Raw genomic sequence first — 14,267 nt, 5'->3', positions numbered from 1 at the left:
CTCAACTAGAATCTAAAGGAAAGAAGGAGGAGCTTAGCTATGGTACAAAATATTCATGTTCATGTTATTCCATGGTTGAAGCTCCATCCTTTTTTTTAAGGTATCTGGCTTGGGACAGGCACATACAGAATGTGGCAGAGTTAAACTAGCCTGAATGCGCAAACCCTAAAAGTATAAACATGATAAATACGCAATTTCAATGAGATAAACAACCTGTAAAATATGATTAATTTGTATGATACCTTGAAAACCAAGAAAGAAAAAAACAATTCTTACCGTCATTAGAATAATTATTTAATCCTTGTCGCAGAATCCGACATTTTTGTTCACTTTGATGATAGAATGACATTACCTACGTATACGATTATACACGGGGGCTCAAAACATTTTCTTTACTTTCTGCAAATTCTGGGGCTTTTAATGGCATACAAGCAAGAGGCGCAAGAGTGACTTGCGCGAGCTTCTATTTTATTGGATAAAACTGTAACGTGATCAATTTCCAATAAAAGTTCAGTCTTCAAGCTGTCAACCATTTTATGTACCTTGTGTCTTACTCATTAACATATCCAAACAAACTCATCCTTCGGATTCGTTTATTTAATTATTTTAACTCGTAAGAACCATGGTATATATAGTACTTAGCATGTTGTAATGTCCTATTGTTATGTTTATTTGTGTATTTCTATGTCCTCCCATTTATTAGTAATGTAATCCTGTCATGTAATGTTGTCCTTTTAGTGTTAATTTAACATTGCCATACAAGCGGGAGGTTTGGCTAGCCACATAACCAGGTTCAACCCACCATTTTTACTTAAAATGTACTGTACCAAATCCGGAAAATGGCAATTGTTATCCTATAGTTCGTTTCTGTCTGTGTTACATTGTCGTTTGATTTTTGGTTGAACTTTAGTGTTTCTGTTGTTTCGTTGTTTTCCTCTTATAGTTGATGTGTTTCCCTCAGTTTTAGTTTGTGACGCGGATGTTTTTCTTCTCTCAACCGATTTAGGACTTTCGAAAAGCGGTATACTACTGTTGCCTTTATATAAGTAGACATAAGATGCAAAACGTCGAATAAGCGAATAACAATTTTTATCATCGCATAAAAAAGCAAATACAAGTCCAATTTATAGCATAACACACAATAAACTAGCGATGTATCATTAAGGATCTCTCCCTGTAGAAAGGAGGCTCACAATACTAAATCTGCCGATAAGCCATTATACTGTGCTACATTCTAAAATAATAAAATCTTATATAGATGTGGTATGAGTGCCAATGAGAAAAATAGGACTATTTAGTATTGTTAAATTTTCACCAAGCATTAATTGTCACTGTTATTATTTCATATTTTCTCGGTATATTCAGAGACATATATACAACGCATTTCCGGTATATTGTAATTACAAATTATATCTCTATTGTTTACTGCTACAACTATACGCGATTATTGTCCCCATGCATAATATGGCATTCTAGCTGCTAGGGACAATGTTCTTTAATACCACTGTATAACTCTTTTAACTTTTTAGTACATCTAACATGTTAGCAAAATTGATGATATTTCGACCATTTTCTGCAGATCTGATCTAATTAGGAAGCACTGTCCATTTCGATCATCTTGTTTATCTTGCGTGCATAATTTAAACTGTTTGACTCTGAACATCGAAACCGAATTTATAAGTTTGGTAAGTACGATGTATTTCTTTTGTGCGTATCAAACTGTAAGTGTAAAACAACTAATAAAAAATACCACTATACCAGGCTTACAATTTGGTACGCCTGACGAGCGCTTCGTTTTTATAACACTCATCTGTGGCGCTTAATCATAGGTGTTTTTGTTGTTGTTGTTATATTACTTTATATACATCTATTGTTTACATGTGTGTATTAGTAGATTACTTATGTTTTATTCATATTGTTAACATTGTATGTAGAGAGCCTTATTGAAAATTGGTTTAATCCAAATGAGTTACTCTCTTTAAATAAAGATATTATTATTATTATTATTATTATTATTATTATTATTATTATTATTATTATTATTATTATTATTATTATTATTATTATTATTATTATTATTATTATTATTATTATTATTATTATTATTATTATTATTATCAAAACAGAAAGGCCAACACTGTAGGAGAAAATATGGAATGCAATAAAAGTCATTAACTCGTGGAAAATGCTCTTTTTTTTTTTAAGGTATATTCATAAAGAAAGACGAGTTAAAGTAACAGTTAGCAGGGAAACATTGTATTTTTATTTAACAAAGAAATCTACCTTAAACATTTGATGGTCCAAAGAAACAGTTTTCATCCTTTGACAAATATAAACCCTTGTGTGGACAGTTATAACTTGCAAGTTTCTTACACTCAGTTTAATTCATTCGAAACTAGTTCATGAAATAGGAACAAACTACAGCTTCATATATTGCATAGACACTTTGCATTTTCAATACTGTATGCTGATCTCTTACTGTTATTAGTTTTGTTAGGTTCCTGTCCAACTGAGGTATTATCCACAAAGCGAGAGCACTTTCCATTTTCATCAGCTAAGAGTCGAATAGCCCTTTTTGAAAGGCTAATGCTTGTATGATTATTCAGATTGAGTTATTTTGGGAGAAAAACAAGAAAAAAACGCATCCGGATATTGATTCCGTCATTAGGTGAAATTTTAAGTCATATTAGACTTCCGATTTGCGTCCTTGTCTGTATTCTTTGAACGTACAGGGAAAACTGTACTATTACATTTTCCCAGCATTAGGTTGGCCTTTTGTGTACCCAAGACAGGTGAAGGAAGTCAACTTAGGAGCGCCGTGATTGGATGTAAGGGTACAATATATTTTTTTTATTTATCTATGAATAACTGCAGTGTTTATATTTACAATATAAATTTTAAAACCTATTGAAATATTTCCTAGGGAATTATTCGAAAAGGCTTTCAAAATTTTATAAATTTGCTGCAAAATGACGGTGGGCATGGATAACATAAACAAGCTCCGTTGGAAATTGGTCATGATACTATTTGGCTTCAATTTTTATAATAGAGTAATAAAGTACTAACACCACACATAACTGTTTTATCCAGGTTTTTATTATAAATAGTGGTAAAATTAGAAAATGTTAGTATTGTCGCCTATGGCAGAATAAATATTACCGTTTTCCCTACATATACTACGAATAAAGTGTATTTTCTATCTGCTATCTTTTTCAAGTTTACTATCCACGTCGGTCACAGAGTAAACTAAAAAGAAAGAGAGTCTGTATAATATAGAAATGACCGCCGTGGATCGATTAGTAACCTGAGAATTGAAAGTAAAAAGCAAATACACTTTATTTAATAATTACATTAGATGTATGTTTCATTATAATATTTTATTCTGATTGGCTAACTGCACATCACGTAAGCAGTTGCATTGCTCAATACAACTTTTCACTCATGATAACACGCGCTCAAACAATAAAGTGCACAGGTGAATTAAATAACAAAATATATACAATTCGTGTTTTCATGATCATAGCTAAAAAATGTAATTTGAATGCTTCTTTTTGTAACTTTATAGGGTTGTAAAAGCGTTGACCGTGCATACATTTTTAGAATGAAGCGCTTCCACGCTTCATACAAAATGTACTTCGATCAACGCTTTTACACCCCAATAAATTTACAAAAAGAAGCATTCAATTCTTAAATGAATGTTCATTAAATACAGTTAAGCGCTCAAAAGTATGCATGTGTTATTAATGTTAATAAAAAATTTTAAAAATGGGAATTTTTCAAAAATAAAGGAGGAGCAGGGCTAGGAAAACAATTGTTCTGTCCCAAAGCACCTGACTTTTGATACCTTTTTCTAAAATTCTCCATCAATTAAATCTTTTACAAAAATTCATTATAACAAAAAAAAGAAGGTGTGGTATGATTGCCAATGAGACCAAAATGACACAGAAATTAACAACTATAGGTCAACGTACGGCCTTCAACAATGAACAAAGCCCATACCGCAAAGTCATCTATAAAAGGCCCCGAAATGCAATCTAAAACAATTCAAACGAGAAAACTAACGGCCTTATTTATGTACACAAAAAAAATGAACGAAAAACAAATATGCAAGGCTTAGACATAAACAAACGACAACCACTGAATCACAGGCTCCTGACTTGAATGTTCTTAATAAACTAAATGTATGTTCATGTTGAAATTAACAGAAAACAAAAAAAAGGGGATTTGGGAAATAAAGGAGGGATAAAAAAAAAACATTTTCCTGTCCCCAAGTACTTATGACTTTTGATACTTTTCCTGAAATTCTCCAGTCATTAAATCTTTTGAAAATTCTTCCTACAACACTTACATACTTTTAACCACGCTCTGATTGCCCGTGATTTTGCGGGTGTGTTCTAGTTTTTATTAAACAAAGACATCTACCTTTAAAATTGGTTGGTCCAAAGGCACAGTTTTCAATCTTTGACAAATATATTCCCTAGTGTGGACAGTTATAACTTTGCAAATTTGTTTCATACACTCTCCAAATTTCTTGCTTTAGATTGTATGCATGGACAATTGTGGTCAATATTTACTGAGACTACTATAACACATGTCAGTCTCAGATATTAAGTAAGGGGATGCAATTGATTGATTAAAAGGTTATGAAATTTTAAATTAAGTGGCGATTTGATCCAGTTAAAAAAGGTAAAAAATTAGTATGTTTTATACTGTAAAACTGCATTATAGGACCCTTATCCATAACATTATTCATACTTTGAGTTAGAGCCAGAAGACTTTTTCATAATTATTTTGATATTATTTGTTCCAAAAGTAGTACACTACACTGTAATCACCTTTTTTGAGTTAGATCAGCATCGATTTGATTAAATTTCAATTAATTGTCGTAAGAAATGCGCTAAGAAATAATTATGATCTCGGGTCTGCTGCTAGATTATTAGTATAGAAATACTACAGTTAAAAAATATGATGGAACGGAATAGGACTTTCAGTTGACTTCAGGATCAGGTCTTTCATTTCAAGGAATTCGGTAGGTAAGTCAATAATATAGCTTGACGAATACCAAGGGGATACTATAACTAAACGATTATAGACGAATAACTAGATAATGACATAGTTAAACGGTTATAGACGAATAACTAGGTAATGACATAGGTAAACGGTTATAGACGAATAACTAGGTAATGACATAGGTAAACGGTTATAGACGAATAACTAGATAATGACATAGGTAAACGGTAATAGACGAATAACTAGATAATGACATAGGTAAACGGTTATAGACGAATAACTAGATAATGACATAGGTAGACGGTTATAGACGAATAACTAGGTAATGACATAGGTAAACGATTATAGACGAATATCTAGATAATGACATAGGTAAACGGTTATAGACGAATAACTAGATAATGACATAGGTAAACGATTATAGACGAATAACTAGGTAAACGGTTATAGACGAATAACTAAATAATGACATAGGTAAACGGTTATAGACGAATAACTAGGTAATGACATAGTTAAACGGTTATAGACGAACAACAAGGACAGTTGGTAATGACATAGCTAGACGATTATAGACAAATAACTGGAAATGACATAACTAGACGAATAACAAGATAATAATAGAGCTAGATTAATACAAATATGGTAATGTAGCCAACTACACGAGTAACAATGTAATGACACAGCTAGTTAATGTCAATGTAATGGCATAGCTAGACGAACAACAATGTACTAACTTAGCTATACAAATAACAATGTAAAGATAAATAAACTCATCATAGATACCAGGACTAAATTTTATATATACGCCAGACGCGCGTTTCGTCTACAAAAGACTCATCAGTGACGCTCGAATCCAAAAAAGTTAAAAAGGCCAAATAAAGTACGAAGTTGAAGAGCACTGAGATCCAAAATTCCTAAAAGTTTTGCCAAATCCAGCTAAGGTAATGTATGCCTGAGGTAGAAAAACCTTAGTTTTTCAAAAATTCTAAACTTTGTAAACAGTTAATTTATAAATATAACCATATCAATGATAATTCATGTCAGCACAAAAAGTGCTGACTACTGGGCTGGTGATACCCTCGGGGAAATAAATCTCAAAGACACAGCTATAAAAATGACAATGAAATGACATAGCTGACAATTAACAATGTAATGACATAGCTAGACCAATAACAAGATAATGACATAGCAAGACAAATAACAAGGTAAAGACATAGCAAGACAAATAACTAGAAATAGAATTTCCTAGTTGTATGGATAGCATCATAAGGAATCATTATATTTTTTTTATTTCATTAATAACAAACCAAAACATGAAAACAGAAACTGCAACATTTGAATCTTTATTCTTCATTGTTAAAAATACAAAAACAAGGGATTTAAACATTTTGGAAAAATATTAACAGAATTATTTAGTCATGATAGTATTTTGTAGCATATTATTGAAGAGGCTGGTACCCATAGTTAGCGTTATATATGGTATTCCCGTCTTGACTTTAGGAAATGTATAATGTTTGACACAAGAAGAATACATGATCCAAGTAAAACAGCGATTCCACCAAAATAAAATGCGTAATCGTACTTGCCATTCAAATCTTTTAAGAGCCCTGAAAAACAAATTTAGAATGAAAAAGACCTATAAATTGTGTACACTCTAAGTGTATATGCATTGTTCGATTAAAAGTCATTGCAGTATTGTGTACGAAAAAACTTATATTAACAGATTCGCAGCACATACCCCGAATAACAACCGCAGCACGCAATCGAATGTTTTGCTTTTCATAGACCTAGAAATACATTAACAACAGGACAAACGGTCACCAATTAAGATAATTGGCGAATGTGATAGTCCTGATACGTCCTATAGTTGTTAATTTCTGTGTTGTTTGGTCTCTTGTGGAGAGTTATTTAATTTTTTTATATATATATCTAAAGGTATTTTACATCTAAACGCACAATAGTAATAAAAAACCCTGAGACCAAAACGTTAATATCCATTAAATCCCCCATTTGTTGTCAGACATACACAAGTAGTTCTAGCAAACTATTCGTGTGGTTTATATGTATTGGGTTATTTGTGTTGTTGGGTTAGTGTCTTAATGACTCATACCAAATATATCATCTTGATCGTATTCAGTCTTAAAAGTTGGAAACTGCGGTTCAATAAACTTTCATCTGAGTGATGCGACCATGTACACATTATAGCGTTATAGAATTGTAAAACTAAAAATATGATAACTAAGTCTTAATAGATTATTCGTTTTAGACTTATCAAATATGAGTAAAGGAAAGAGAAATTATGTTTGGATACATACCTGAAAGTGGAGGACCAATAAAATCACCAATGCCCTGAAAGAACAGAACTAAACCAAAAGATTTGGACAAATTCTCAATACCAAGGAGATCCACGATGATGACAGACTTCTGTGAGACGTACATCCCTATGATAAATCCATATATAGCACAAGCTACGGCTAGCTGTGTGAAAGTTGTTACTGACGGAATAGTCAATGACACAACGCCCATGAAAATGATTAGAACATTGTATATGTAAATGCGATATGGCTTCATAAACTTCCGGTCAAAAAGGAACCCTGCGAATAGTCTACCAATTCCATCCGATACACCCGTTACAACTACTGTGTACGCGGCTTCAAGTTCACTTGTCCCTATCTGTAGAGCAAAGGCAGGCAGAAACACCATACCAGAAGAGAAGGCTAATGTAAATAGTAAAATTGCGACACAAAATGCGCTATATCTTAGATCTTTCAAAAGAGATAAGTCAAAGAACTTAGTTTTGGTCTTAGTTTTACTTGAATCACGCTGAAATAAGAATACAGACGATGCACGGCGAATCAGAAAAACGACGGATTTTCTTCTTGTCATTTTACGCTTGTTTTCCGAAACTGAAATAAGAATGTCGACGTCATTAAGAAGTTGTGGTTTTCTTGCATTTTGATGTTGTCGGCTATAATCTGTAGTAGGCTCTGTGTTTGTTGACTGCTCTTTATCCGGCATGATTTGATTTTGATTTCCAGAGACACCATTGACAGAAACTCTACCTTGTCTTTTCCTGAAATGATAAAAAAAAACTAATAACACTACGAGCTCGTTTTGATACAAAACATATACACTGGTCCAAATTTTAGAAGACAATAATAAACAAAAAATACATGGACTTTGCATAAAGTTGTATATGCCAGCCAATCTTAAGCCGTCATGGTGACCCGGTATACAGACGGGCGAATACAGATATTGGGGAAGGTCTAATCAACCTAAGTCACATGCAACTACAACATACAACTGTATAAAAGTCAAAGTAAATTAATAAACTTATAAACAATGTTGTCTGCTCAATTCATGATTATGCAGGGCAAATGTAAAACCCGGGACGTTCGACTTTAACATCTAAACACACCTTAATCGCGTGAAGGCAAGACTAAATAATAAAACATCTAATACCTATTGTTAAACTCTGTAATGCGTCGGTGGAGAGATATTGGTCTCATCAGAGCTCCACAAACAATGATTTCAACCGATGCTGCTGCTGCCATAATTAAAGCTCCTAAATATCCGTAGTACGTAAATGAAGCCTCTAGTAAAAGTGGTATGGCAAAACTTCCAAGACCAACACCTGATGTAGCTATTCCAATCGCTGTACCAAGCTTTTTGTGGAAATATGCGCTTACAATAACAACAGCAGGAGAATATGCCATTGCCTGTCCTAATCCTATAGTAATAAGTAAGCCATTTATTACTACATGTACATGTATTTATAGATATATCATTGGCATGTTCATTTTCAGTAAATACACTGTTTATTTAGTAGAACATTTTGAATTACTAGTATAAATGAAATCGTATGTTTTTCTGCCCCATGCATATATATATAATGCCTCAGCCGCACTTGGCACTGCATTTTGGATCTTAACGCTCTTCGACGTCGTATTTGATTTGGCTGTCTAACTATTTTGTTTCGAGCGCCACTGTTGAGTCTAGTGTAGACGAAACGCGCGTCTGGCGAATCCAATTATAAGCTTGGTCTTTTATGAGTATGTATAACTGTTTTCTCAACATGTAAGTTATAGAATTGAGAATGGAAATGGGACCCAATGTGTCAAGGAGACAACAACCCGACCAAAGGGTAAATACAGCCGGAGGCCACCAATGGGTGTACATTCCAGCGTGTAAATCTCGCACCCGTAAGAATAGTTCTGATAAAGACTTATCATAATACAGACAAAGTCGCAAAAGATTTGAAACTCTAAAAAAATATGATTACATAGGGCTAGATGCCGTATTCCATTTCAATTACTACAATGAAGTGGTGCAATTTTATATTTTTTTGGTCATCAATCAAGTCCAGTTTTACAAATTTTAAATATTACCTCCAATCACTCCATAACTTACAAATAGAAAGTATATGTTTGGTGCAAATCCGGAAATTATTAAGGCAAAAGCCAGAATTAGTCCACTCCAAATAACCACGGATCGGAATGAGAATCTATGACACATAACACTTACGACAGGACCTACAACAGATATTGAGTGATTAGTATATATAGTTGACGGAAAAAAGTAATACGTTTTAAAACAAGCATTGACAAGTAAATTATTAGTGTATGGGTCATAACAAGCATTAACAATAAACTCATAATAGATACCAGGATTGAAATTTTATATTTACGCCAGACGCGCGTTTCGTGTACAAAAGACTCTCGAATCAAAAAATATTAAAGTCCAAATAAAGTACGAAGTTGAAGAGCATTGAGGATAAAAAATTCCTAACAGTTTTGCCAAAAACAGCTAAGGTAATCTATTCTTGAGGTAGAAAAGCCTTAGTTTTTCAAAAATTCTAAATTTTGTTAACAGTTAATTTATAATTATGAACAGTTACTTATATAATCCAAAACAAGCATTGACTTGTAAGTTATATGGACCAAAACATGCATTTACAAGTAAGTTATACGAGTCAAAACATGCATTGGCAAGTTAATTATATGGTTCAAAACAAGCATTGACTAGTGAGTTATATTGGCCAAAACAAGCATTGCCAATTTAGATATATGGATCAAAACAAGCGTTGACTTGTTTTAAGGACCAACAAATATTTTGACTTGATCGTTAAGTATCAAAACAAGCACTTCAAAATTAGTTATGTAGATCAAAACAAGTATTGACTTTTTAATTATATGCGTGACACAAGCATTAATATGTTAGTTATATGGGTCAAAACAAGCATTATCACGTTAGTTACATGGAACAAAACAAACTTGTTAGTTCTATGTATGAAAAACTTTGACAATTAATTTATATGGGTCAAAACACGCATTAACAATTTAGATATATGGATCAAAACAAACATCGACTTGTCAGTTATATGGGTGGAAAAAAAAACCATTGACAATAAGGTCTTAATCCACTTGATATGGATGGTACCCAGGCTGTAACTACAGCTGGTGTCTTGTGGGTAATGAGTCTACTAACCTAGAGTAAGTCTTGATCCACTTGATATGGATGGCACCCAAGCTGTAACTACAGCTGGTGTTTTGTGGGTAATGAGTCTACTAACCTAGAGTAAGTCTTAATCCACTTGATATGGATGGTACCCAGGCTGTAACTACAGCTGGTGTCTTGTGGGTAATGAGTCTTCTAACCTAGAGTAAGTCGTAATCCACTTGATATGGATGGCACCCAAGCTGTAACTACAGCTGGTGACTTGTGGGTAATGAGTCTACTAACCTAGAGTAAGTCTTAATCCACTTGATATGGATGGTACCCAGGCTGTAACTACAGCTGGTGTCTTGTGGGTAATGAGTCTTCTAACCTAGAGTAAGTCGTAATCCACTTGATATGGATGGCACCCAAGCTGTAACTACAGCTGGTGTCTTGTGGGTAATGAGTCTACTAACCTAGAGTAAGTCGTAATCCACTTGATATGGATGGTACACAGGCTGTAACTACAGCTGGTGTCTTGTGGGTAATGAGTCTACTAACCTAGAGTAAGTCTTAATCCACTTGATATGGATGGCACCCAAGCTGTAACTACAGCTGGTGTCTTGTGGGTAATGAGTCTACTAACCTAGAGTAAGTCTTGATCCACTTGATATGGATGGTACCCAGGCTGTAACTACAGCTGGTGTCTTGTGGGTAATGAGTCTTCTAACCTAGAGTAAGTCTTAATCCACTTGATATGGATGGCACCCAAGCTGTAACTACAGCTGGTGTCTTGTGGGTAATGAGTCTACTAACCTAGAGTAAGTCGTAATCCACTTGATATGGATGGTACCCAGGCTGTAACTACAGCTGGTGTCTTGTGGGTAATGAGTCTACTAACCTAGAGTAAGTCGTAATCCACTTGATATGGATGGCACCCAAGCTGTAACTACAGCTGGTGACTTGTGGGTAATGAGTCTTCTAACCTAGAGTAAGTCGTAATCCACTTGATATGGATGGCACCCAAGCTGTTACTACAGCTGGTGTCTTGTGGGTAATGAGTCTACTAACCTAGAGTAAGTCGTAATCCACTTGATATGGATGGTACCCAGGCTGTAACTACAGCTGGTGTCTTGTGGGTAATGAGTCTACTAACCTAGAGTAAGTCTTAATCCACTTGATATGGATGGTACCCAGGCTGTAACTACAGCTGGTGTTTTGTGGGTAATGAGTCTTCTAACCTAGAGTAAGTCGTAATCCACTTGATATGGATGGTACCCAAGCTGTAACTACAGCTGGTGTCTTGTGGGTAATGAGTCTACTGACCTAGAGTAAGTCGTAATCCACTTGATATAGATGGTACTCAAGCTGTAACTACAGCTGGTGTTTTGTGGTTAATGAGTCTACTAACCTAGAGTAAGTCGTAATCCACTTGATATGGATGGCACCCAAGCTGTAACTACAGCTGATGTCTTGTGGTTAATGAGTCTACTAACCTAGAGTAAGTCTTAATCCACTTGATATGAATGGTACCCAGGCTGTAACTACAGCTGGTGTCTTGTGGTTAATGAGTCTACTAACCTAGAGTAAGTCGTAATCCACTTGATATGAATGGTACCCAGGCTGTAGCTACAGCTGGTGTCTTGTGGGTAATGAGTCTACAAACCTAGAGTAAGTCTTAATCCACTTGATATGGATGGCACCCAAGCTGTAACTACAGCTGGTGTCTTGTGGGTAATGAGTCTACTAACCTAGAGTAAGTCGTAATCCACATGATATGGATGGTACCCAGGCTGTAACTACAGCTGGTGTCTTGTGGGTAATGAGTCTACTAACCTAGAGTAAGTCGTAATCCACTTGATATAGATGGTACTCAAGCTGTAACTACAGCTGGTGTCTTGTGGGTAATGAGTCTACTAACCTAGAGTAAGTCGTAATCCACTTGATATGGATGGTACCCAGGCTGTAACTACAGCTGGTGTCTTGTGGGTAATGAGTCTACTGACCTAGAGTTAGTCTTAATCCAATTGATATGGATGGTACACAGGCTGTAACTACAGCTGGTGTCTTGTGGGTAATGAGTCTACTAACCTAGAGTAAGTCGTAATCCACTTGATATGGATGGCACCCAAGCTGTAACTACAGATGGTGTCTTGTGGGTAATGAGTCTTCTAACCTAGAGTAAGTCGTAATCCACTTGATATGGATGGCACCCAAGCTGTAACTACAGCTGGTGTCTTGTGGTTAATGAGTCTTCTAACCTAGAGTAAGTCTTAATCCACTTGATATGGATGGCACCCAAGCTGTAACTACAGCTGGTGTCTTGTGGGTAATGAGTCTTCTAACCTAGAGTAAGTCGTAATCCACTTGATATGAATGATACCCAGGCTGTAACTACAGCTGGTGTCTTGTGGGTAATGAGTCTTCTAACCTAGAGTTAGTCTTAATCCACTTGATATGGATGGTACCCAGGCTGTAACTACAGCTGGTGTCTTGTGGGTAATGTGTCTTCTAACCTAGAGTAAGTCGTAATCCACTTGATATGGATGGCACCCAAGCTGTAACTACAGCTGGTGTCTTGTGGGTAATGAGTCTTCTAACCTAGAGTAAGTCGTAATCCACTTGATATGGATGGTACTCAGGCTGTAACTACAGCTGGTGTCTTGTGGGTAATGAGTCTTCTAACCTAGAGTAAGTCGTAATCCACTTGATATGGATGGCACCCAAGCTGTAACTACAGCTGGTGTCTTGTGGGTAATGAGTCTACTAACCTAGAGTAAGTCTTAATCCACTTGATATGGATGGTACCCAGGCTGTAACTACAGCTGGTGTCTTGTGGGTAATGAGTCTTCTTACCTAGAGTAAGTCGTAATCCACTTGATATGGATGGTACTCAGGCTGTAACTACAGCTGGTGTCTTGTGGGTAATGAGTCTTCTAACCTAGAGTAAGTCGTAATCCACTTGATATGGATGGTACTCAGGCTGTAACTACAGCTGGTGTCTTGTGGGTAATGAGTCTTCTAACCTAGAGTAAGTCGTAATCCACTTGATATGGATGGCACCCAAGCTGTAACTACAGCTGGTGTCTTGTGGGTAATGAGTCTTCTAACCTAGAGTAAGTCGTAATCCACTTGATATGGATGGTACTCAGGCTGTAACTACAGCTGGTGTCTTGTGGGTAATGAGTCTTCTAACCTAGAGTAAGTCGTAATCCACTTGATATGGATGGTACTCAGGCTGTAACTACAGCTGGTGTCTTGTGGGTAATGAGTCTTCTAACCTAGAGTAAGTCGTAATCCACTTGATATGGATGGTACTCAGGCTGTAACTACAGCTGGTGTCTTGTGGGTAATGAGTCTTCTAACCTAGAGTAAGTCGTAATCCACTTGATATGGATGGCGACCAAGCTGTAACTACAGCTGGTGTCTTGTTGGTAATGAGTCTACTAACCTAGAGTAAGTCTTAATCCACTTGATATGGATGGTACTCAGGCTGTAACTACAGCTGGTGTCTTGTGGGTAATGAGTCTTCTAACCTAGAGTAAGTCGTAATCCACTTGATATGGATGGTACTCAGGCTGTAACTACAGCTGGTGTCTTGTGGGTAATGAGTCTTCTAACCTAGAGTAAGTCGTAATCCACTTGATATGGATGGCACCCAAGCTGTAACTACAGCTGGTGTCTTGTGGGTAATGAGTCTACTAACCTAGAGTAAGTCTTAATCCACTTGATATGGATGGTACCCAGGCTGTAACTACAGCTGGTGTCTTGTGGGTAATGAGTCTTCTAACCTAGAGTAAGTCGTAATCCACTTGATATGG

The 14,267-nt window shown here is 35.6% G+C and overlaps 1 protein-coding gene across 1 annotated transcript; it reads right to left on the bottom strand.

Annotated features, from left to right (window-relative positions):
- Nucleotides 1-6,346: 6,346 nt before the first annotated feature.
- On the bottom strand, nucleotides 6,347-9,661 carry LOC139511290 (monocarboxylate transporter 14-like). Its single transcript, XM_071297913.1, has 4 exons — nucleotides 9,421-9,661; nucleotides 8,473-8,740; nucleotides 7,326-8,083; nucleotides 6,347-6,617 (listed from the first exon to the last, which is right to left on the bottom strand). Exons 2-4 carry the CDS (start codon nucleotides 8,724-8,726, stop codon nucleotides 6,481-6,483), a joined length of 1,149 nt encoding a protein of 382 aa, XP_071154014.1. The 5' UTR covers nucleotides 8,727-8,740; nucleotides 9,421-9,661; the 3' UTR covers nucleotides 6,347-6,480.
- Between the last annotated feature and the right edge of the window lie 4,606 nt (nucleotides 9,662-14,267).

The sequence above is a fragment of the Mytilus edulis genome, chromosome 2 (assembly GCF_963676685.1).
Source record: "Mytilus edulis chromosome 2, xbMytEdul2.2, whole genome shotgun sequence".
In the NCBI taxonomy this organism is placed as follows: Eukaryota; Metazoa; Mollusca; class Bivalvia; order Mytilida; family Mytilidae; genus Mytilus; species Mytilus edulis.
The sequence above is the reverse complement of the archived record's forward strand: the minus strand, read 5'-3'. Positions and strand labels throughout refer to the sequence as shown.